The sequence below is a fragment of the Amphiprion ocellaris genome, chromosome 13 (genome assembly GCF_022539595.1).
Source record: "Amphiprion ocellaris isolate individual 3 ecotype Okinawa chromosome 13, ASM2253959v1, whole genome shotgun sequence".
In the NCBI taxonomy this organism is placed as follows: Eukaryota; Metazoa; Chordata; class Actinopteri; family Pomacentridae; genus Amphiprion; species Amphiprion ocellaris.
This window is the reverse complement of record NC_072778.1, coordinates 10,749,714-10,775,136: the sequence shown is the minus strand read 5'-3', so window position 1 is coordinate 10,775,136 and position 25,423 is coordinate 10,749,714. Positions and strand designations below refer to the sequence as shown.

Sequence of the window (25,423 nt, the reverse complement as noted above, 5' to 3'; positions counted from 1 at the left end):
TCCAGGTGGTTTCATGGAATCATCCTGCAGATAAATGTGGTTTAACCCCAGATGTTTTTGTGTAACAAGGTGAGCCAGAGACCACGTCTGTTATTTAGATATAATGTGAGCAGATATTATTTATGACCACGAGTGCCTGTGGAATAGACCTGCTCTACAACATGCAGCACTTGTGTTTGTGCACCACATACTGCACTCTCTTTCTAGAACTCATGGTTATCATTACCGCTTTTTCTTCCTCCTGCTCTCTCCTTGTTTATCTGTTCTCTGTCAACTTAACCTTTTCTGCATTTCACCACTCTGCTATCACACTGTTCTTACATTGGCAGAGACTACTTGTTCCTTCATCCTGTCTCTGCTCGCTCCTGGCACACGCTCTTTATGGCTCATCTGTTCGCTGCTTGTCATTGTTAAACAACCACGACCACCTATTGAGGGGTCGTTTGCGATGCATAATCTCGATCTGAGCTCAGCAAATGATCGCCGCTCTTCAGTGGAGGAATATTATGGAATAATGTCTCTGGGCTGCCTCTAACCTTGTTGGTTGGTAAGCTGATGGAAAAGAACGAGCAAGGGAAAAATTAAGGAGGAAAGGGAGGGAGGGTAAAGAACAAAGCAAAGAACAAAGTGTGGATTTTATAACCTCAGAGAGGTGGGTGAGGTTTTCCTCAGTAAAATCAAGGGTGAGGGGGAAGTACAGAGGTGTAAAATCAGCCATGCCAACCACCAAAACACTGCCATGCCAGTGGACAATTTGAACATTCAGATGTGCCTTGAAATGCTATGCAGAGATCTTAATACTTTCCAAAGCAAGCAACACCAAAAGCATGAGTTCAAATAGACGCTAGCAGTTGAGCAATCGGGGTGAAAGTGGATATTTTTTGAATCATTCAAATGTACCCTGTGGAGTTTCTGACCACCAGTAGCCCTGTGAAGCATTTATTTTGCATGTGGGTCCTCGGTTTGTTTATACCATGCATGCACATGATAGCACCCATAAAAGCATGAAAGTACATGTGCAATGCAAATAAATAAATACATTTTTAAAAAATCTGCAGCCACTTTCATGCCTGTTCCACTAATCAACTGTTGGTTCATGCAAGGAAAAGAAGCAACTTAACAACAAAAGGCAAGTAAGAAGAAGAACAACAAGAAGTCTGCAAGCTAACAAACAAGGCATGCAAACAATGCATAATTTAAATTATTAAAAACTTAAGCGCCCCAAATATCTTAAGGGGAGGTAAATACATTCATTACATTTGTTAGGATTCAACCCAAGGATACAAACAATGGAAAGAAACACTGACTGTAAACATAAGTGCTGGTTTACAAAAAACTCCACAGGGCACCAAAATTTCCCAAGCAGTAGAACAGCAGCTACTCAGCGCTGATCGACAGTGCATTTTGATGTCAGATTATCTGTCTATGGCTCAATTATTTCAACATAGTTACAATCCCCTGTATCAGAAACCCTACACTTAAACGCAAACAAACAGAGCTCAAGTGTTTGACCCCCAGTTTTTGCTCCAAGGCGTGTGATTGGCTGGGAGAGGCAGGTAGGTGTGTGCTGGGCGGTCCCTGGCGCTTGACGGAACCATGTGATGACACAATAGGCGGGGCCACATGGTTAGATCAAGCACAAGAGACAGCTGCACGAACCAATCAGAAGGCAGGTCCACACAGGAGGAAGGCGGGGCAACAGAGAGCTGCACCAATCAGTCAGGGAGCAGGGTCCATACAGGACAGGAGAGGCAACAGACAGCTGCAGGTCCACACAGGAAGTGGGGGGCAGTACCAGAAAGACTGCCCACCAATAGCAAAAATGTCCACACAGGTCCAGAGAGGAAGAGGAGATGCAGGGAGAGGCATGGGACTGCAGAGAGGAAGGGCCGAAGCAAAGGTGACAGCCATGACCAGCTTTGGGGGAAATCTGGAACCTAATTATCGCACATCATTATCTTTTCTTAGCACAATCCCATTCAGCATAAGGTTAAAGTGACTGCTGGAATTCATTCAGCTGACAGAGGTCCCCTATTATGCTGCTTCCAAACCCCATGATTTGCTCATAACCATCAGTTTAACACAACTCAGTTTCAACAGTTTGCATGGGAACTTTAAAAATTCACTTCCCAGAGACCTATTAAAAAAGGCATAATATTGAAGAGAGAGAAAACAACCTGAAGAGCCACTGCAGAGTGGCAGTGTTGATGTGAAGTGCACATCTACGCAGACACATACACACCATTTCACACACTCACACAAGTGGGCAATCTCAGTGTACTGCCAGTCCCTGCTGAGTTAGTTATTGTGCTGCCTCAGTATACTGAATTGGTCTGTGTTGTAATTAGTGAAACCCATGGCTCGTATCAAAGGAAATAACAGTAATACAACACTACCACAGAGAAAGGCACAGACTGCATGTGAAGGCTTGTGTGTGCGTGTGTGTGTGTTTCTGTGTGTTTCAGTAAATGCACATCAGTTTCAGTTTTATTGGAGTACATCACTAAACCCACTTATATTTAAAACTGCATGTGTTTGCTGCACATTTTTATTCATGCACTGTGGCATTTTGCTTTTGACCAGAGAGGTAAGACTTTATATTGACCATCAGAGGTGATTATCTGCGTATGTATGTGTGTTTAACCCTGCCTCTTTTAAATTATGTTTGTACTACTCGTAACAGCAAATTAGTTTTAAGTGAGTATAATAAGGAAACAGTATTATTCAACTTTTTACAGTTATGCTTAGGCACTTACAGAAATAGTTTAAGATTGGAGAAAGATTGTGGTCCAGAAGAAGACAGAAATAATACATAGTGACTTCAGACATTTTTTTTTTTCTTCACATTTTATCAAATCCACAATCACTCCCTAATCTCAAAGTCCTTCTCTGGTCACTGATTTGATACTAAAAACTCTCCTCCGACCATCATAGCTTAGATGTAATCTACACTGTTGCTTCCTATAGAATGTGCTGATCAAAGAAGCTTCTGTCTCTTTCTTCACCTGCACCTCGAGCGCACCAGCTCACCTAAGACTCTGTCCAAACACTGTAAAACTACTCTGCGCCACTCACAGGCAAGCTGAAATATTAGCCGCTTTATCTGTACATGTTAGAACTGTTAAGATTTTAAAAAAGAACAATGGCAAAGAAACTGCACCGTGCAAACTGGAAGGATCAGTTCATTATATTTGCTACGCATGAATCCATGTTTTCTAAAAAGTCAATAATATGCTGAAATTTCAAAGAGTGCTCATTACACTCATGATACATCTTCTAGCATATAAAAAGCATCACATGTGCAGGTAAACAAGGTAAAAAACCTAATTTTTACCAGGGTGGCTCTTAAACAAATGTGCTTTTGTTGCCTTAGCCTAACCACAGGGACTCTGGAGTGGAACACTGATTTCTGGTGTAAGTCCACCAACCACCTCCTGTTCATTCTGACACAGTTCATCAGTAGGGGCTTGATTCATTTAAAACAGACTCCCAACCATAATCCAGTCAGCAATAAAGTTGGGAAAACACTGTAGCTCAGAGTATGAACCTGATTTCGAGGACTCTGAGTTGGTGTGTTTTTGGAGTGTCTGTGTGAATTCATCCCCTACCTGTGCACCTGAACTTCTTGCCTTTGACCTGGCTGATTCGCTTGTTAGCCAGCCTCCTGGGATGACTGCAGCGTGCTCCACTGGTCTCTATTGGGTTGTCAAACAAGTAGTCTGCCAGCCACTTCAGGTGACAGTCACACATAAAGGGATTCTGGGCCAGGTGACTGACAGAGAGAAAAGGGAAGAGGAGAGAAAAAGAGGGGAACTGCACAGTTATTACTGCTGCCTCACTTACTGTGTTTTCTGTAACAAAACATTCAAAACAAAACATTCAACTGATTCAACACATCATGCATTTGTTGCCTAAACTCCTAAAATAGTGGTTGGATATTTAGTGCTCCATGCATCACATCTTTACCCACTATGGGGGGCAATATTTCTTCCAGAGTAACATCCCTTTCAAACTGCCAGTAGGTTCTGAGGTTCAGAGGGTTAATCAAGTTGAAAATTTCACAGCGGAGTGTTGGTGTGTTTACTCTGTCTGGATAATCTTGTTTAGAGAACTGTGTTGACTTAATGGGTTAGGATTAGAGCTGCAACTAATGATCATTTTCATCACAAATCAGTTATTATTAATTTCTTTTTTAAGTCCTTGAAAAGAAAACTTTGAATTTGAAATCTCTCAAAGGCCGTAGTGGTGTCTTCATTTTACCTTTTTATTTTGCCTGATTAACAGTCTTCACTGAAGTTATATTGCAGAAGGGGACAGAAACTATTTAGCATTTAAATCAAATAATCAATGAATAAATTATTAAAATAGTTGCCAACTATCACTATCTATGTGAACATTATGCACCATCATTTATTCAGAATTAACTTGTGCAGGCAGCTGTTTATGTAAAGCAGCCCAGGTGTCCCTTGCCACCACCTCCAGGTATTCCTGGTTAATCCCGGGGCATTCCCAGGACACAAAGGATATATAATCCCACCAGTCTACTTTCAGTTGAACGTGAATAAGAACACCTCCCTGAGGAGGTATCCAGGTGGTCAGATGGCAATTAATTGTCTGTCAATCGAATAATCAATTAATTGACTAATTGGTGCAGCTCTAGTTAAAACACCTCATGAAAAAATCATCAGAGCCTCACTGTACTTACAGAGTCTTGATGGAGCGCAGAGGTGCGAACAGTCCTTTACTGATCGTCTGCAGCTTGTTGTCGTACAGCGACAGCAGGTTGAGGTTCTGCAGGTCCTGGAAGGTGTTGACTCTCAAACAGTTAATTTTGTTGGCATTCAGCAATCTGCAACACAAGGAAGAGCCTTTAACATTGGTTATTTCTCTGGATCTGCTTTGTTTATTTCGCTTCTTTATTTTCTCTCAAGAGAAACCAAAGATAAATGCATATGCAGATAATGGGAATTTATTTTTCTCAGGTGCACCTCTACTCCAAAACTACTTCTTTTTTCCCCCTGTCCTCTTTATTCTCACCATTCCTCCCTCCATCTCTCCCCACAGCCAGCCAGCAACCCCTCCCTTCCACTGGCACACTCATGATTATATTTTTTCTGGCCGTGACACATAAATCTGAAAATTGTGGTTTTGTACTTTTTCACTTTCTGTTCTGGAGCAGGAGGGAAATATCTGCTGTTGGGTGTGTGTGAGCGTAATATCTTGTTTTGATGGGAGAGACAGATGGCGAGGGGGGTAAAGGAAGGAGGAAGAGGAGAGGGAGAAGAATGGAGATGGGATGGGGGAAATAATGCAGTGAGACAGTGAGGGGACAGGTGAAAATTTAATTTGGACTGACACAGATATATATATTTAAGTGAAAGAGGCTGACAGGCCAAATGGAGGAGAGAGGCAACGGAAAATGAGAAACGTGATAGAGGGATTAAGTGAATGACAGGAAAAGTTTTCACCTGTACCCTTCCCCCTGTCTCTCCATCTCTCTGTCCTTTCATACCTGCACTTCATTAGCTAATAAATCCAGGCTGTGAGGGTTTTTCTCTGCATTTCTACCTTTCCTCCTCCCACTTCTACTATCTCATTCGCCACCTTTTTGCTCTCCTCTCTCACCGATCTCCTTTCTCGTCTTTTGTTACATTCTTAGTTTCTGCATCTATTCCACACACACTCAACTGTGTATTCCTTTCTTTCTTTGCATGGCAGATGACTAAGTTGGTGCAGCAGCTCCACTTAATTGTCTCAAGTCATCCTAACGAGCACCTGCAATGGCACCATCAACTTATACATTGGCACTCGCAGGTGAATCCACACACACACATGCTGCTCTGCGACATATCCACGCCTCATTAGGCAGCTCACAGGGGGAACTAATTACTTGAAACTGCAAGACTAAAACAAAGCAGCACAGAGAATATAAACAGCAGACCAGTAGCTTTACAAAGCAATAAACACAACGCTGACATGTTAAGCTTGATTCAGCGGTGAAGTATAATCTAGAATTATTACACCATGTTGGAGAATCTTGACGTTTGTGACAAACTGACCGACTTTGTAGTGATGGGAGGTTTTCGTCTGTCAGCGGTGAAATATTAAAATACATATTCCTTCCTGATGTCGGCTGAGTGAGCGCCAACACCCCCAGGCTGTTTCTGTTTAGGATGGGCCAGTGATGTGGCAGGGCAAGAATATTAGCGAGTCATTCAGTGCTTTATTTATTTGTTGAATGATCCAGTCACAAATGCACCGAAACGGTCGGGAATTATTCTATTAAGGGAGCATGCATGCATGTTTAAACAAATATAAAGCATTCAGTGATTTAACATTTTATGCCTGCATGAGGTCGGAGGGAAATGCTTTTTCAATTGGGGCTGCTAAATGTTAATGATGTCACATCTTACATACATTGACACGAGAACACAAATTTGGTCTCTCTGCTCCCCCCTTGCTCTCCTCTCTAATCTGTTCACCATTTATTTGTTTCTCCATGTATCTTTTCTTTCCCATCTTTCAGTCTTCATCCATCCATCCATTAATTTATCTCTCCATCCACACCCCTCACCCATTCCCCCCCTCTCTGTCTCTGCCTGTGCACCACGCATTCAAATGATCCACCTAAGCCTGTAAAAAAGGTGTTTGTGGGTTAGATTCACTCATCCTCATTCTCTTTGCTTCGCTTCACTTTACGACGGAAAAGCCCAGAACATTAGCTGCTCCTGCAGTGGACTGCGGCATTTGCGAGGACCATATGCCACATTCGGTACTTATGTAGCTGTTACAGAATTTCTTTACTGCATGCTGAACCACTGCAGCAGTTTGAATCTGTGCCCACGAGGAATAATTCAGAATAAATAGATGCCCTCGCAGAATACACCAACGCTTAGAAGGACTATGGGAGATCACAGTATTTATTGCAGTGCACCAATCTGTGTGTTGAGTGTTTTAGGAAAGACATCTCTGCAGATACACACATGTGTGATGAAGGACAGATGGAAGGTTAATGCATGAAGAGGGGACTCTACAGGAGTTGCTACTGTGCAACAGTGATGATTTCCAGGATTTGGTAATGCAGTATCTAATGCTCTCTTTCTCATCAAATTACCACCAAATGGACTCATAACATTGGCTTCAACTGTGACAAATGTGATACCAATGAATGTTCACTGTGATATAAGTATATTAAAGCATGCTCACATATGTTTAGTGTACACAGTTTCAGGACTATTGAATAATTAAGCCAATCAACTACACATTTTTGCCATAACAAAACCTACAAGCTTATAGGCTGAGGCAAGAAGAAACCAGTATGTTTACTGGTTGCCAATCCATTTCAGAATATTGGACCGGACTCTTAGAGCCCCACCACAATGCAGCGTTTCCTGAGTAGTCCGTACATTATTTGACTGTGTTCTTTTGTTTACTGAATAATGTAGTTTATTGTTTCCTGGGGAACCACACACATAAATTCAGGTACACACATAACGACAGACGAGGCAGACAGTACTTACAGCAGCTGCAGGGAAACCAGTCCATCAAACAACCCCTTGGGCAGTTCAGTGATCTTATTGCCATACAGCACCCTGCACAGGACAGTTTAAACAGCATCATTTAGGTTGCAGCATTTACAAGGCTTTACTTACACATTAAGACTTACAGGATGTGATCTGAAGCCCAGTGTGTGGCTTAGTAAAATACTTTAGTGTTCTGCTGACACTGTTTTTTTTTTTTTTTTAGAATACTCTGGCAGTTTGGATGACGCTGTTGAAAGGATTTGGCTCGTATCCATTTGCATGTCTCTGACAACTGCCACCCTGAACTGCTGTATAATTTCAACATTTAAAATATTTTTTGTGTAATTTTCAGCATTTTGGTTTCATGTTGATGTCCTCCACGTCACTGCTGAGCATCGAGCAGCGATGTCGGTCTGCAAATATATGTGCGTTTAAATCAAACACTCTTGGATGCTTAGATAGCAATGTTTTTAACTGTTTGTCAGATGTAGAAGCGTCTTTAAAGGACATGCATCCTCAAAATATGAACTTTTCATTAGCTGAGAACAAAAGCATTTTAATCTAAAGATGCAGGTTTTCACTGGTCACCTTTGCTTTGATATAAAACCATTAGAAACTAGACTGTAAACTAAGACTCTCTGTGTTATTACTGTATTTCTTTGCCCAACCCATCTTCCATTGAATGCATTACAAATACTCAGCTCTCCAAAAAGAGAGGATGGGCATTAATTTATCTGCTCAGAACAAAAAAGTCATCACACTCAGCCAGCTGGAAAACTATTTTAGTGAGAAGCACTGAAGACGTGTTGCAATCAAAGACAAAAAAGCAAAAGCTCTCTGTTTCCAATGCAAGGCGGTTTTAACCTTTTTTTTTTATGTCTGATTTTAAAAAACACACGCAGCACAGTCATTTCCACACCAAGGAGTTTCTCACTAAGCGTGCTGTTTTGGACCATTTATCTCATTTGATTGTCAAAAACTGAAATTACATTTGAAATGTGCTTCCAATTGCAGTTGCAATCATTTAATTCACTTGAGCAATTTTATATTTTGCTTCATCACGGCTCAGTGGGGCTCTGGTGCAGAAGTCGTGCCTCTCGGTGACTTTCCTGTACAGCTGAACTGGCTGCATGCGTGTGCACGTATTTACGTGTGTGTGCACGTGCACGCTCAGTCTTAACAGCCAGCTGAGTTCACCTTGTCTGCCCCTTCTTGTCTGTCTGTCTGTCTCATTTTCATGCTTCAGATTGATTCAAATTAAACTGTCCTTCATGTTCTTATCACAGTCACCCTCAGAGACACACACATACTCTGAGTCATTACAGACACGTACAATTACACACACACACACAACCCATGCAAACATGCACACTCTGCTGCATTGTGTTCCAGTTGTCAACATTGGCTGGGACAACATTTTTATTTGCTTAATGTCTGGAAATGCAATTACCTTCCTGTCTGGATATGTGTTTGTGTACATGCCTGTGTGTGTTTGCATGTCCGTGTGTCATACTTACAATGAGGTGAGTGAGCGAAGACCGCTGAAAGCATCGGCAGCAACGTCAGAAATCTGGTTCTTACTCAAGTCACTGGGGAGAGAGAGACGGAGAGAGAGAGATTACTGTAATACACAGTAATGGGGTTCATTCTTTGTGAATGTCCTAGAACTGCCTGACAAATGATCAAGCGAGAATACATCAGCAGAGGTCAAGGCAAGGGGACAAGAGTAAAAAAAAAAAAAAGTGTAAGAGGGACTGAATGTGTGACTAAATGAGGGAGAGCAAAAGAGAGAGAGAGAGAGATTGATGGAAGGAATGAGTAAAAAACTGAAATGACAGGAGCGAGAGAACCAGAGAGAGGCAGTGAGATGCCACTGGAAGCGCTGGCATGTTAAGTGCAGTTCATGTCATTCACTTCCACCGCTGTAAGATATATTATTAAACGCTGCTGTTGAGGTGAGGCTAAAACTCCATCCTTGCGTGTGCGTGGGCAGCTGGGTGGGTAACCTTACAACCTCGCACAAGTCTGCAAGTCCAGCATTTTCAGGCATTTGCATGATAAGGACATTTTTCGCCGGTGAGCGTCGAGTCTGTGGGTGTGTGTGTGAAACAGACGAGAGGAGCTGAACTGTGTGCCAGTGTGTCCATAATGGAGTGGACTGCAGGTTAGATTCTTGGTTAATAATAAATACTGCTCATGTGGTAAAAAATGAATGCTCTAGTTTCGAGTAATTTTCTTTTTTTGAGGTATATCAAATGTGCTAAATCTAGATAGAAGAAACCTACAAAATGACTCTATACTTAATTAAGCATATTGTATAGAATGACTACTGCTGATATGAAGATTATAAATGATAATACCGAAGTATTGAAGCATAATATTGAAATATTGAATTACCTTCCAGGACCAATCATATTTCTTAATTTATTGACAACAATCAACATACTGAATCATATCTTACTAACACCTTGGAAGTTAAACATACAAATGTGTGACAGAGTAGTAGTTAGGTATGTGACAGTCAATAGTTGAAGACAATGCTGGTTAAATGTACTTAACTCAGAGTCAATCCACTCAACCCACAGTGGTCTCTCACATTTTATTTTTTCTATTTTATTTACTGTAAAATAAAATAAGTCCTGCACCTTTGTGTTTCCTCTGAATTTATTTGTTTTGAAAAAATAAAAAACCTAGAATCAACATTTACAGCATTTTTCCATGTGCCCAAAGGTGTTACCAAAAATTGTGGCTCCACATGCTATAGATATTTTTATTCCTTATATTTTCAATTTGATTCCATATTTGTCTTCTATGTGTTGTGTGTTAGCACAGCCTGCAGTTCAGCTGAAAAGTCCCTGAATTTTTGCTATGTTACTGTGTCAAAGCTGAGTCAATAACAGCTTCTAGTTGTGATGAAGAGAACAGCAATTTGTAATTTCTGCAGAATCAGGTTAATGCACATTGTTTGCTTTGGAGAATAAGACATGTAGTATAATGGAGCTGCACAGTGGACCAGTGGTTAATATGGTCGCCTCACAGCTACAAGATCCCCCGTTCATGTCTCCGCTTTCCTGGGATATTTCTGTGTGCATGTTCTCCTTGTGCAGCGTGGGTTCTCACCGGGTTCTCTCGCTTCCTCCCACAGTGCTGAAGTTAACTGGTGATTCTGAAACAATTCTTCAGATTTTTACCATTTCTAGCTCTGATAAATGCTGCCGTTTTGGTGATTTTAAAAAAGCTAACCCGCCAGCGTTTTATGTGTTTCAGAGGTATCCCAAGGTTCTTCAGCCGCCCAATAGGACCTATGCCTGGCTAAATGTGAGTTGAAATCGATTAATTAACTAATTCAAACATATTAATGCACACCAGTCTGTTAGGTCACATCAGTCTATGCAGGACTGAGTGTATTTGCATGTGCACACAGTTATATCCAGACAGACTCACATCCTCTTGAGCTTCTTGTAGGCAGAAAAGGCTCCTGCTGGGACACTTTTAATCAAGTTCTGCTCCAAACGGCTGACAAGAGAGACAGAGAGAATAAAAAGAGAGGGATAAGAGAGTTAGATGATGTTCAACAAACCTTTATTCAAAAAAAGGTTATTTAAAGAAATCATTTATACAACATTAAATGAAATATTAAAAGAGAAATTTTGTGTACGCCTTCAGCAATAGTGCATCATGCATGACATGGCAAGTTCATTTTTCTCCTTCAAGGTTATTATAACTGTTTACCGCCCAGCCCCAGCCAAGCACAAGTGCACAGAGAGTTCAAAAGGTGGCTGTTCCAATCAACATCTACACAATATTTCTGCAGGTGGGTCAGGGCTTCGCAGCAGAGTCTGGCCAAGGTCGCTCAGTGTGAAATGTTGACTTGAGTTTCGCAGCTCAGCACTAATGAGCTTACATGGGACCATTCTGATCTGGTTCTATAGGAATCACAAGGCTGGCCCTGCAGCCATATCTTGAACTGCTGATTGCAATACCTGTCCTTTTAGTGAATCTGACGCTAAAGTATTCAGAAAGTAGAGCAATATGCTTAAGTATTTAATGGCAAAGCATGGCTGGCAAGTCAAATACAAATTCTGGAGAGACCGTTTTATCGGAAGTAGTGCATGGCAGCAGTACATGAACAATTATAATCTTTCAGTCATCATGTTTTATGTATTTATTTGGATGTTCCATAAATTCATTTGATGGAGTCCCAACACTCAGACTGCATTTATGACATCCTCGGTTTCTCAGACTTTTCAGGCTAAAGGGCCAAAAGGAATTTATTATGTCTCTTTTTTTCTGGAAGACTGCAGACTCATTACATCATCCTGGTAGTATTACTCTATTATCATGTGGGGACCCATCAGAGCTCGGCATAGAGCCCACATTTGGGTAAATTTACTACAGTTTAGTTTCTGCTCTGCTGATGGTCTAAGAAACACATTCATCTATGCACTCTTCATGTCTCCTTGCTGTTGCAATGAAAAGGAATGAAAGAAGGATGAAAGAAAATGGCATAGAGGGATGTAAATAAGAAACAGGAGATTACAATAAAATAGTCACAGGAGTAAGATGGAAAATAGAGGGAAAAAGGCAGAGAAAGGCAGAGGACAGAAGGTGAGGAGAGAAAACATAAAAGGGGAGTGGGAAAAGAGGACAACAAAGGAGAAATCAGGGGAGTGGAAAAGTGTGACCAACAGGGGAGAGGAGAGGAAAAATTAGAGGAGAAGAGGAGGATGCAGTGAGGTCCCAAGGCCAGCAACAGGGTCAGCTGTCAGAATGATAAATGGGAACTAATCCACCCTTCTTCTGCTTCTTATCCTCCTCTTCAGCCACCGCCCATTTTATTCCTTTCTTTTCTTTTTGAAATCCTATCTATCTATCCATCCATCTATCCATCTATTCCAAGATACAGACTCAAAGACAAGTAATGATCAAATTTTATGGGATTAAAAGCGGTTCAATTTAATTTATTGAACCAATGTGCAACTGCCATTCAGTATCAGGGTTTTTAAATGAAAAGCTTACGTAGCTCTGGCTTAGAAAGCAACACAATCCTTACACTTACAGGTGCCTGCTTCTTGGCTCGCATTGCCCTCTAAATTTCAGCCCCCAGCAGCCAACAACACTTTATTTCAACTCAGAGGTCAAAATAAATCAAGAATGTGCGGATACTGACAAACACAATCTGCACACACAACAAGTTACAAATTATATCAGGGGGCAGTGAAACAAGGTTGGAACAAAGACACTTAGAGGCTCAATATGAAAGGGATGTATTAAAGGGAAGACATTTTGAGATCAGATCTAAAAAATCTATAAGGTGACTAGGCAATTAAATGACAAGTGAAACAGGAGATGAGTTTGGCAGGCGAGCAGGTTTACAATCAGCCAAGTGTGCACACATACACAGACCCCGACAGCTTCCTCGCACACACATCTCTGTTGATGTTTTACCAAAGTTAACGCCTTGAGACAAACACAAAAACATTAAATTGCTTTGTGAGCGTTATATTTGACTTGAGGAGTCGAATTAGCGCGCTTGGAAATGTAGTTGCACGATGTCAACATGAGCATACGCGCATTTGGCAGTGAGCCTTGCCACCACCATCCAGAAAAAATGACTTTGTCTCCATTAAAGGACTGACAATACATCATCCTATTATACGCTATTGTCTCTGGCTGCAGCAGCAACATTTATTATAATGGATCCAATGCTAATTCTGTGTGCGCCTGTGTGTGTCCTAGAGATTTTATAAGATGCTTTGGTACCTGTGGCTCAATCATAATGCATGTGTGTGTCTGACCCTCCCAGACTGTGTGTGTTTGTGAGTCCAACAACTGGCTGGTGTGTCTGCATATATGCGTGTATGTGTGTGTGTGCATCTATTACTTATGCTGGGGAGGTATAGCAGTATTGGTGTAGAGTTGCGGAGGAGAATTGCTCCTTTACTCACAGAGCAATCAACCAGCTGTCCTCTGTACAAACAAACAGGGTACAGTGATCAATACGGATATCAAACACGTCCCTCTGTGGTGTGTGTGTGTGCGTCTGTGTGTGTTTAAAGTTGTGTGTAAAAAAAAAAAGAAGAAAATGAGAGAGAGAAGAGGTAGAGTTTGGCTGAAATAGGAAATGAAATACTGAAACAAAACTCGCTATGTGCTGCAATTTGGGTTCTATGTAGGACCTAATTTATCATGGTGTATCTAAGTTTGCAAAGATCACAGTGAGGCTGCATGTGCTGGGTACATGTAAGCATGCATGTGTGTTTTGATTACGTATGTTTAAACTCTAGCATGAAAAACACTTTGGAGAGGGTGGTGCTATTTCTTTTTAAAATCTGAAATGTTAAAAATGTCTCCATAAATAAACATCCCATATCTACCATTCTACAAACGCACGCATTTGCATAAAACCAGCATAAGCAAACATGTTATGTTCAATGAATAAATAAAAAAAAAGACAAATCGCCACATGATTTTCTTGTGCAAAAGCAAATGACGTGCTGCAATAAAAGGCTGAGAATATTGATGTTTTCAACATGGGCGCATCATTGGTATGTGGCTGGAATGGAATTTTTGAAACACATTATGTACAGTAGGGTTTAATCTGTCATATTGACAGTGTGAAACATTTAAGATACATGCAGACAGGTGGCAAATTAAGGAAGAACCTGAATAAATGAATGGAGAAACACAAGAAATGCAGATGCTTCTACATGGGTGCACTGCATGGTACAATCAACTAATTAATGTCCAGTCAGGCTCTGCAGTGTGCATAGAAATGCTAAGTAGGTCTAGTAGATTCTGATTTTGCATCAAGGTGGCAAGAGGAAAAGATCTGAATGACTCTGAAATGGGATTTATTTTTGTGGCACGGATGGCAGGAGCTTCAGTCACAAAGAATGCTCAACTGGCAGGAGCTACAGGAGGAATAGTGGCTAAAGTCACATCTGCATTTAATAAAACGGGTCAGACATTGTGGTTGACAGCTCACATTTGATGACAGTGCTGTTTGCTCATCAACGCGATGTGTAAGAAACAACATAAGAGCAACTCTACCAATAATGCTTTTTGTGTTTAATCTGTCAGCAAGAACAGTCCATCAATAATTACACAGAGTGGGCAATTATAGCTGCATAAACTTTGCATTACAAAGATGAATGCATATTTGAAAGTTCACTAGTGCAAAAACCACAGGGCTTACACAGATGTGGAAAAAAATGCAATGACCAGATGGACCATCATTCACCATATACTTGACAACGGAGCAAGTCCATGTGTAGAGTAAACCAAAAGAACAGTTAACCTCTGAACGCTTGACCCCTACTGTGAAGGGATCCGATGGTTCTGCAATACTTTGGGGGACATTTTGCTGGTTTGATTTGGGTCCACTTGTCCCTTTAGAGGGAAGAGTCGCTCCAAATCAATACAAAGTTGCTCTGAGTGATCATTTTTATCCTGTCATGAAACATTTCTATCCTGACAGGAGTGGTCTCTTCCAGGATGACAATGCCCCCATCTACAGGGCACACGGGGTCATGAAAGGGTTTGTTTTGTATAAAAGAATAATAATAATAATGCAAATCATGTTCTATGGCCATCACAATTACCAGATCTCAACTCAGCCGAACACCTCAGCCCGAGCTCTACACCACCATCATTAAAACAACCAATGAGGGAACATCTTTTGGAACAATGGCTCTCAGAGACTTAAAGAATTTTTGTGGTGGCACATGGTGGCCCAGCATCTTACTAAGACAGTTTTTCCCTTTATTTATCATCTGTCTGTACTCAGTTAAAGCCCAAATTACAACAAGATGTGTTTATACCATAAAAGGCATGTGTGCATGAAAATTTGCAGCATTAAAAGTAAAGTAAAGCAGTCTTACATCTCCACAATGCCTTCAGGGAGGTTTCCTGGGATTTCAGTTAAGCCTTTACGACGACAGTCCACTATGTTGTTGTTGCAGCTGCAGCTGGGTGGACACACGGCCACCTGAGGAACACAAGTCCTCGATTCTGTCTGTGCTGGACCTGTGGACAACAATATGCTGAAACAAGAATGCAGATTCTGAAGAAAAACAAATCCAGCAGAGACCGGTTGCTATTTATCTGATATAAGTATAGCTTCATTGGTCTACTGCCAAATACGAGGAGGAGAATAGGCGATGTCTCCAGGCCTGCAGCTACATTTACACTTGCATAAATTGTGCGATCATATTTTAGCTGAACTTTTATTTCAAAAATTCTTTGTGATGTTTTTGTATATTTTATTCGAGTTTCTCCCAGTGGGATTAGTCTCAGCTTCAGTGGGGATTTTTAGCATCCTGTGATGTCGTTGTGTTTTTTTCTGAAGCATTTGCACTAAAATTCATCGGAGAAAACATGCTATCTTTTGATATGAAATGGGAAGACTGAATATTAATGCTAAATATTATCTGGCAAAAGTATGCACACAAAATACTGGAAGACATGAGCAGGAGAAGAGACAGACAAAAGGAGGATAGATGGGAAGGAGCACAGGCAGAGGACAGGAACAATATATCCAAACAGAGAACAGAAGGGAAGAGGGGGAGATGGTAAAAGAAGGGATTAAAGGAGTAAAGATGGTGGAGAAAGAGCGAAAAGCCAGTGTGTTATTGCCACCTGCAGCAAGACAGGAGAATGGAGAAAAGTGCAATGAGATGTGGTCTGCTATGGAGCATGTAGGCAGAAAAGACTTAAGGCTAATAAAGAGAGAGCAGCCTGACAGTCTATTAGCACAGAGAGCTGAATCAGAGCCATATAAACACTGCCTATACTATCTGCAGCTGATAACATTACTGGCTTTTTAGCTGATTACATGCTCTACACAGTGTAATTCTTTCAGTGTTATAAACTCAATGCTGAGCCGTCTGGAGCTGATAACAATGCCGCCTGTAAGGCCAACTACATTGTCTGTTTGGTTAAACTACGCGTCAAAAAGTCAGCTGTCCACAGCACTGCAGTCAACAGTCAACTTCTGCTTGACTCCACTCTCTAAATTCTGTATTATGCATATCACTGTTGCTAAATAGGTCAACTTTGTGGCAGTAAATGTAGGATTTTACGGGGTGTAGTTCTCTGCTACACTATCATAGTTCACGCAATAATATGATGTAGCTGCATGGGAACCAAAACCGGCATATTTCGCCATCAAGATTTTTTCATTCTAAAGCCAATGAAAACACTTTGCTAACTGTGTTTTTTAGTAAACAAAGTCCATTGAAGATTAGTAATTCTATGACTGTGAAGACCTACCATTGAAGCTCTGTGTTATTTGAGTCAGATCTCGTTCATCTGTGTTAATGCCGACTCACCATTACAGATAAAATCCTTCTTCTGCACATCCGGGACGTTGAGGCCCCTCATGTGGGCGGGGGCCATGCACTGGGTGAAGGGAGCCAAACCCCGCCGGGCTCTGAGCCAATCAGAGAGCCAGGACAGGTGACAGTCACAGTGGAGGTTGTTGGAGTGCAGACGGCTGAGAAGAAAAGGAGGGAGAAATAAATATTGTTCAATATTGAAATACTGTTTTTGATTTAATTTTTCAAATTAATATGCGACGACTATCTGAGAAGCTCCATTAATCCACAGCACATTCGCTCGGTGGCAGCAAATATGTTTGAGTTAACATTCAAATACAGCTGGTTCAATTTTTCACACAGCTTACATCGTTGACCAGGATCATGAGTCTATTGCCGAAAACACACACACACACACACACACACACACACACACACACACACACACACACACACACACACACACACACACACACACACACACACACACACACACACACACACACACACAAAACCAGGCGCTCACACACAAAGACACACAGCAATATTCTCAGCTCTCATTTCCCCAAGGTCTGTGACAATATGACTCCCTTTAGAGACAGAACACATATGGCTAAATCAGATTTATTCAAAAAAAGTACAGAAACAGAGACAGAGAGACAGAAGAGTGAAGTAGAAAGAGATTGGAAAGGTGAAGAAATTGAATTGAATTTAATAGAAAACAGGCTGAAAAAAGTAAAGAACTAATTGGGCAATATGAAAAGAGCGGACATAGAGATGGGAACTGAAATTAAAAAGGGAAACCGAATCAGAAAATGAGCAGAGGGAGAAACATGGGAGCAAATAAATGAATTGAGAAAGATACTTTTTATTTCTTTTGAGTATTTTTGGTCATTTTGGCAGGTTGTTATTGAGGCTAGAATAGGACATGTGATTAAATGAGGTGCACCCCTTGATATCTAAGATAAGAGGCACATTTTCACCTACTGGCATCTACCCATCACTAAGTTTTGGTTTTATCCGTATTCGTCTCTCGTTTTGTCTTGTACTCTCATGTAATAGAGATGCATAACATTTCCATTGTTGTGGTCACAGCATTGAAAATGTACATGTTGAAAAAGCAATGGAAACTTATTTTTCCAGAGTCCTTGTTGCTGGGGATAATTCACAGAACACACAGTTTTCATAAGGAGTATTTCCGCTGACCTGAGCAGACTCGGCCAGATAATGAAATTTATGTCCCACAGATGCTTGCAGCCATGGGGACATGGAAACCATGAATTAGGACTTACGCTATACTTTGCATTATGTTGTAAGTGAGTTTAATTAAATGCTATAGCTGAGTCTCCCATTGGGTGACGCCACTGAAGATGCTGATGAGAATTGCCATTTGCTATTTTACACAGTTTGGAGTAACATTTTACACTAATAGGCGGTTTAAATTTCACTTGAAGCATTAATTAACAGGTGCTGCTTAATATAGAACGCATCAGGTGTTCTTTCACCGAGCTGAGACTCTCTACAGGCTGCACTGGCTGCATTTGACACCTTAAGAGAGAGAGAGAGAGAGGGACGTGGAGGAGGAGGAGGGCGGATGAACAGCAGAATGTCTTGTCAGCGTATTATATGCCAGCTGGGATATCTAGCCTTTCAGAAGACAGGCCTCCTTTTGTAATAAAGCAGAGGACAAATCCTGTTATGGAACAGAGATGGTCTCATTGATGCTAGCAGCGGGGGCAGTGGGTTTTAATACCGCTCTCCCATTATAAATCCAGTTTATAGTCAAACCCCCGCCTGGAGATAGCCACGTCCTGGCCCACCCCCGGCTCAGCCTTAATTACTGACAAGTAGGATTAAAACACAGGGGAGAATGGGAACAGGCAGGGGGTATGGAGAAAGTGCTGTGTTTGTGTGTGTGTGTGTGAGTGTGGACTGTATTTGTGTGTAGCTGTAAGTCAGTGTGATCGTGTCTATTGAGCTTACTGGTTGCGGGTGACTAAAGGTGATGTGCGTGGTGGATTGGCAAGTGTGTGTGAGTCTGATATGTACGTGTCTCACACACACACACACACACACACACACACACACACACACACACACACACACACACACACACACACACACACACACACACACACACACACACACATATACACACATAAGCCGTAAGAGTTGTAATCTTTTCAGTGGTTCAACTTTCTGAATGAGAGACACCATGGTGTGATGTTTTTACCGCTCATAGACTACATGGATACTGCAGAAAAAGAGAAAGAAAAGTGGAAGAATAGCACAGAGACACATGTGGGTTATTAAGAGAGAAAATATGGAAATTAAATACATGCATTGTAAATGTATGAAGACATCACAGATCCTCACAGCCTTGATGAAACTCCCTTGGGTATGTGAACCAGGGCAGCTGCAGTCACCATGGACACACAGTACGGTAGTTGTTGTTATTATACTAGTTTGTAGCTCGCTTGTGGTCCGCTGGGAGGACTCTGTTCCATACATGTACAGTAGAGGCACTCTGTACATGCTCACTACAGCCCGTGTGGACACAAATTTTGGACTGCAGGCTAGCATTCACAAAGAGGTCCATGCAAACACTTGCAGACTTTTATGTCACCCTTGCACACTCACTGACATGGAAAATATAACACTGGCCAAAGGCTACAGGGGAAGTAAACCATTCTGTGTCTAAAGAAGTTACCACACATTTTTAGACCTTCTCTGCTAATCTTATCAGGGATGTTTCGAGACATTTGATTGAATGAGTCGTTCTTATAAAAGTCGCAAACTCAATACAGACACAAAATTTCATAAAGAGAAGGAGGTGAGAAGGAGAAGAAGAATGAAGAGGGTGAAGAGGCAGATTAGCGAAAGGAAAGTGAGGATAAACTGATATACAAACACTGTACAGAAAGGAAATGAAAGACAGAAAAGGGGAAGGATGAAAATGAAGAACAGAAAGAGGAGAAAAGAGAATACTAATGGACAAGAGGACAGGTGAAGAAAAAGTAAGGAGAAAAGGAACGCAAGAGGACGCGGTAAAGACATATTAGAGTAAAATGAAAAAGAGGAAAAAGGGACAACAAAACAAAGCATTTTTTAGAAGATGGAAGGAAGAATTGGGATGAAGAAACACTGAGAAGGAGAGAAGAAAGGAGAAGGAGGAACGAGGAAATCAGAGGAGGCAGTCACTCATTGTTGACATAAAACAGAAGCAGACGAGGGCCTCTGATTAAAAAATATTGGGTATTGGTAACTCTGCACTCAGCTGGCAACTGTGTAACTGGATTGCTGCCTGAAATCCAGCTTTAAAGGGCTGATTTCAAGTTGCATTGCCACTAGAACTACAGCAGTAGGCTCAAAACGGGAACATTACTGCATGATTAGCTGTTGACGGACGTTGTCGGTCAAAAGATGAACGGCAAAAAATGGTTGTAAGAGATGAATAAACGCCTGCAAAATGCTATCCTGCTTGTATTTAGCCGTGTTGTGTATTTAGAAATCACCATTTCTGAATGTTAAGTAGGACTGTGTGACCACACCAGAGCCCCTTGAAAATGGTGATCTGGGGAGGAAATCCCTTTCTGTGCATGCTGGTTAGGCGGAATTCAACCCCAGTGTGGCCAGCAGGAATGCAACCAACCAATGGTCTGCCTCTCAGACAGTCCCACGAGATTATGGGCAGAAACTCCCTTGAGATGTCATGCCATCGCCTTGGCAACTGTAAGATCTCCTTCACACAACTAAACACAGAAAATAACACACACACACAAATCAAAGCCCCCCTCAAATCAGTCAGAGCAGATGATTTAGCCGGGGGTGCATGTCGGAGCACGACTCTGTGTGTGTTTGTTAGTGTTTGTGTGTGCGTGCGTGTGTGTGTGCTTACATCAGTAACTTAGGTTTCCTCTAATGAATCAAAGCAGATTGAACTGTAGAGCCTAAACAAGCCTTTCTTGTGGTATTAATGAGGTTACCATTACTCAAGTGTGTATGTGTGTGTGTATCAATGCGTGTGGTGCATGCACATATTTGTGACTGCATCCATCTCCCTGTGTGTATCTGTGCATCTCTTTGTGCGTCCGTGTGTTTGCAGCGGCCACATGATTATTCACAGTCATGAAACAATAGAAGAGTTGGTCTCTTATTATGGCATGATTAGATGATCACGCACAAGCTCTGCTGCCATGATGTATGTGTATTTGTGTGTTTGTGTGTGTGTTCAGTGCATGTTTCAGTAGGAACTAATACCACTGTGTGCATGTGCATATGTGTTAATGTGCAACCACACAGTCTGTGTGTCAGCATTTGCAGTATATGTTTGTAATTTTGTGTGTGTGTGTCTGTGTGCGTGCGTGCGTGTGTGTGTGTGTGTCTTTGTGCGTTATACTCACAGTGTCCGCAGCTTGGGCATGTGGTTGAAGCTGGACAGGGGGATGAGGGTGATGTTGTTGTTGTTGAGGGTGCTGGACAGAGAAACAGAAAAACTGATTGTTAGAAAAACACAATCTTGGTGCCACTTATTGGTCTGACGGTTAAAAATGTCAAAATAAATTTCATCCAAAATACACGTTCAAGTCCTTGTTCCCTTTTGCCCTTAGATTTTACAGAGGAAAATTGAACCTGATAGCCTTACATAAATAAGTAAGATGAGACAATAAGGACTTTTTTCTATGATGCTGGCTCCAATCTGCGAGTCAAGAAACCTAAAAGGGACGGCAAAATAAATTAAACAGTAAAGAAGTTCTGCAATGCCAAATTATGTCTACTTTTACATAAATATATTTGTTTTCCCATCAGACTCATAAAATTATTCCAGCAAATAATCTATGGTGGGCAATTCATGGGTGATAACATACAATATTAAACCTGACAAGGGGAGTGCACATTGCTTTATTTTGAAAGGACACAATTCAGAAAGGTTGAAAAAAATGTTAAACTACATGACATAAACCAACAAAAACTAACGTTTTGTATTTCTGAAAAATCACAAATGAGGCAGAAAAGCATTTTTCCGCCATAATTTAATTGTGGACCCATTTTGGATTTCCCCCCTTTGTTGTAAAAATTACTTTGAGCAATTTATTTAAAGAGCTTTCAAATTTGTCTCATATACTGGAGGCAAAATGACCACAGGAAATAACTTTTACGTAGTTTATTAAGAAACTAATTCATTGTTGTGGATCAGATATTGTCCCTTTGTGTATTTTTTATGTTTTTTCTTTTAGTAAATTGTAAAGCCCACTAAGATGAATTTATAATATACATAAAGCTGACTTGACTTGAAATAAGAGAATTAGCTAACATCACTGGTTCTATTTCATGATGAAAACTAAGAGAGACAGCATCTCTGAATTTTAACCTTCTATTCAGGGTGCCGCTGTTGCGCAAAGTCATCACATGGAGCTTTAACTCATTATTTATTCATACGCACTCATATGAACACACATTTCTTTGATATGTGCTTGTTCTTCTAACTCATAACCAGGTCACTGCTGTCTCTGACTATTAGCTCTCTCATAAACTACACTCTGTCTCATATATAGTATCGACCTAACATGGAATGAAAAACAAGGTTGACTGTCATTACAACCAAACACACGCATACACAGTCCCAGTCGGCGTGTTGAAGAAACACAACACTTATTGATTCTCTCTAGATTTTGCACATAGAAATGGAGACAGAAATGAGAGGAGAGAAAAAAATACATGCAGAAAAGATGGCTTTTCCATCAAAGTGATCCACAGGGGGATCTGATTTCATTGATGGACTCATAAAGCTGCATATACAAAACATGTGGAGGGTGGGGAGATATAGCAGGTCCCTCATCATGTGTTCTTAAAAAAAAAAAAAGAAAAGGTGCGGCAAGTAAGAGCTACTTTGTTGTTTCCTGATACAAGAGGACAGCAAGCAAGATCTCCTGGCAACATCTACAAATCAGAATTTGCTTGCAGTGATAGAAAGTTAAGGTGGAGATAATGCAAATGAACTACCGATCATCTGTCAGATCCGTCTGTAACTAAGTAAAAGCAATAAATGGATAAAGTTTGAAGTGTAAATGACCTTCAAACAGATCTTGGCAGTATTGCTCCTATATGATTAAAATAAGCAGAGAGGAAATTTCCCAATAGATCTAGGGAGAAATACAACATTATACTTCAAAAATAATGACCCTTTACTATAACCTGTGAGACTGTTCAAATGGCTTCAAGTCATTTTTTTCTTTTACAGAAAAAAGTTAAACATGAGTAAATGAGAGATCATTGTTGCATTAGAAAATCCAAGGATCTCTAAAATTTATACTACGATATAATTTTTCTGGTGGCGTGTCGAAGCCAACACCAACACAAGCTAGTGTAACCCTCTTCTTTGTTTTTGCCCACGTTTCATGGATCATTAATTTCACTGGATAGAAAATAGGGCTAGTTTACTTTACATATCACCCGAAACCTTGTGTATTCAAAGAGTCATTGTTTCATGAAGAATGAAGACTGAGCGGCCATTTTTTATATCTGAAACCCATTCATTTTTCACATTTGACAGTGTGTTTTTAATGCTTTCAGACAAGGACAAGGTCAGATTTCTGCTTGAGAAATGGCCCAAATCGAAGATGAAAGGGTTTTTTCACAGCATCTGCAATATGTTTTCGCCTAAACATACAGTGTGACTGCGGTCCGATTTCCCCGACGAAAATCAAGGATGGTTTATTTTACGTACTGTATTGTCGTCACAACTGTTCAAAATAGGTTCATTACTGGGGGTTTGCTGTGTTTTTACTAACACCCACTCAGCCTTAAAATAGACTGTTTTCGCTTCACTCTGTTGATGTTAGTACTTTCCTTTCTCTTTAATTCGCTCTCCTTCCGATTCTCTTTCTACATTCTCCTCCCTGCCAGTATAGCCTCAGTGGCCTTGGTAGTCGGATAAAGTTTCACACTCACTCTCACATACACATGCACACATTAGGAGCGCTGCTATGGTCAGCCCTGTCAGGGGTGATTCCACCCAGTATATATAATTTAATTGTGGAATAACAATAATTTCCCTCTGCAATTTCCCTGTCAGTTCTCCCACTCACTCCATTCAGCCCCCCTCCACATCTCTGTGCCTTAATAAAGTAGTGACTGGACTGACTTAGGCCAAGATAAACACTAAAAACATCATTTAGAAGTTGTATGTTTTATATTGTGGCCATTTTTCCCAGCTTATTTTACACGCCTCTGGCCATGGCTGCACTCTTAAAAATTGTACATAGTCTTCAATTTGAAGGGATCGTAAAAAAATACGGCAAAGACAGGAATCATTGCAGGAAGTTTGTTCTTTAACATTGACAAGATGTAGAGGATCCAGCTGTTAAACATCAAAACTGTCAAGTGTGCACTTTGATTAATTATTGTCTAATAAAAATACCATAGGTTGCCTCTATTTTGTGCTATAAAGTCAACTCAATTGAACACTTCCGAATAACTGAAATGTGCCGAGCATTTGTTCCCACAAAAGACATACAGATGGGATGGAATAGCTTATTTAACAAATTATAGGTGCATTATAAATCTGACAGAAATGCAGTGATACACAGCATTAAAACCACCTGCCTAATATTATGTAGATCCCCCATTTGCTGCCAAAGCAGCTCTGACCAATCAGGGCAGGGATACTGGACCTGTGAGGGCTTCCTGTGGTGTCTGGCACTGAGATGCTGGGAGGGGATCTTTAGTTCTTTTGGGTTGCGGGTTGAGGTTGCTGAGGATCAGGTTTTCTCCAGTGCATCTCACTGATATGAGGTCATACTGGGATCTGAGGAGTTTGGAGTTCACGTCAACACCCTGAACTCTTGGTTGTCATCCTCAAGCCATTCTTATGCGATTTCTGGGGTTCGGGTTTAGCTGTACGAGTGCATTTTGTCTGCACCGATGTTTAGGTACGTGTCAAAGTAACATCCACATGAATGCTAAGACCCAAGGTTCCCTGCAGAAAGTTGCATCATAACAAGACGATCAAGTCATCCACTTTAACTGTGAGTGATTGTAATGTTGTGGCTGGTCAGTGTAAGCTACAAGGAAAAGACCACAGTACTGGACATCTGTTTATTCAGAACATTTAAATCAGGCCTTTAGTTTTGCAGTACAAAATGTCTGATTGGTCCAAATGCAGACTTTCCAGTGTGTTTGCACTCCATCTTATGTCAGCCTAAACTTTGTAATCCTGCAGCCTTGACAAATCTGAAAACACCATGCTGTAACACAGAGTGCAAACCAGAACATTGGCTGTGTAGCTATGGTCCCACTAACAAATGTTTCAGAACTGATGTTATATGGTTAGGAAAATATTTCATGTTCTGTGAATTAGCATATGGGCTGACGTTATGCTTGGAATAAGGAGGCTTTTTTTCCTGGACTTTCTGTCTTTTGCTTACTGTGTGGTATAAGAGAGTAGAAGATACTGCGTCACGTGGCCTATTGAATAATTAAACTATACACACATTTCTCTAAATATACATTTATGGATCACACTCCTGTTTCTTGGGGGAGTTTTAAAGTAATCTTAATTCTAATTTTAACTTGTGTGTAAAG

At 40.9% G+C, this 25,423-nt stretch overlaps 1 protein-coding gene across 6 annotated transcripts in view; it reads right to left on the bottom strand.

The window, feature by feature from the left end:
* slit3 (slit homolog 3 (Drosophila)) overlaps positions 1 to 25,423 on the bottom strand; it is a 255,500-nt gene that overhangs the window by 61,118 nt on the left and 168,959 nt on the right. For all 6 annotated transcript variants that reach the window (XM_023285193.3, XM_023285192.3, XM_055016575.1 and 3 more), the window contains 8 exons: positions 21,244 to 21,315; positions 16,856 to 17,019; positions 15,407 to 15,551; positions 10,968 to 11,039; positions 9,041 to 9,112; positions 7,521 to 7,592; positions 4,706 to 4,849; positions 3,609 to 3,772 (listed from right to left, as the gene is read on the bottom strand). In XM_023285193.3, coding sequence (XP_023140961.2) covers positions 3,609 to 3,772; positions 4,706 to 4,849; positions 7,521 to 7,592; positions 9,041 to 9,112; positions 10,968 to 11,039; positions 15,407 to 15,551; positions 16,856 to 17,019; positions 21,244 to 21,315 — 905 coding nt within the window. The remainder of the gene's footprint in view (positions 1 to 3,608; positions 3,773 to 4,705; positions 4,850 to 7,520; positions 7,593 to 9,040; positions 9,113 to 10,967; positions 11,040 to 15,406; positions 15,552 to 16,855; positions 17,020 to 21,243; positions 21,316 to 25,423) is intronic.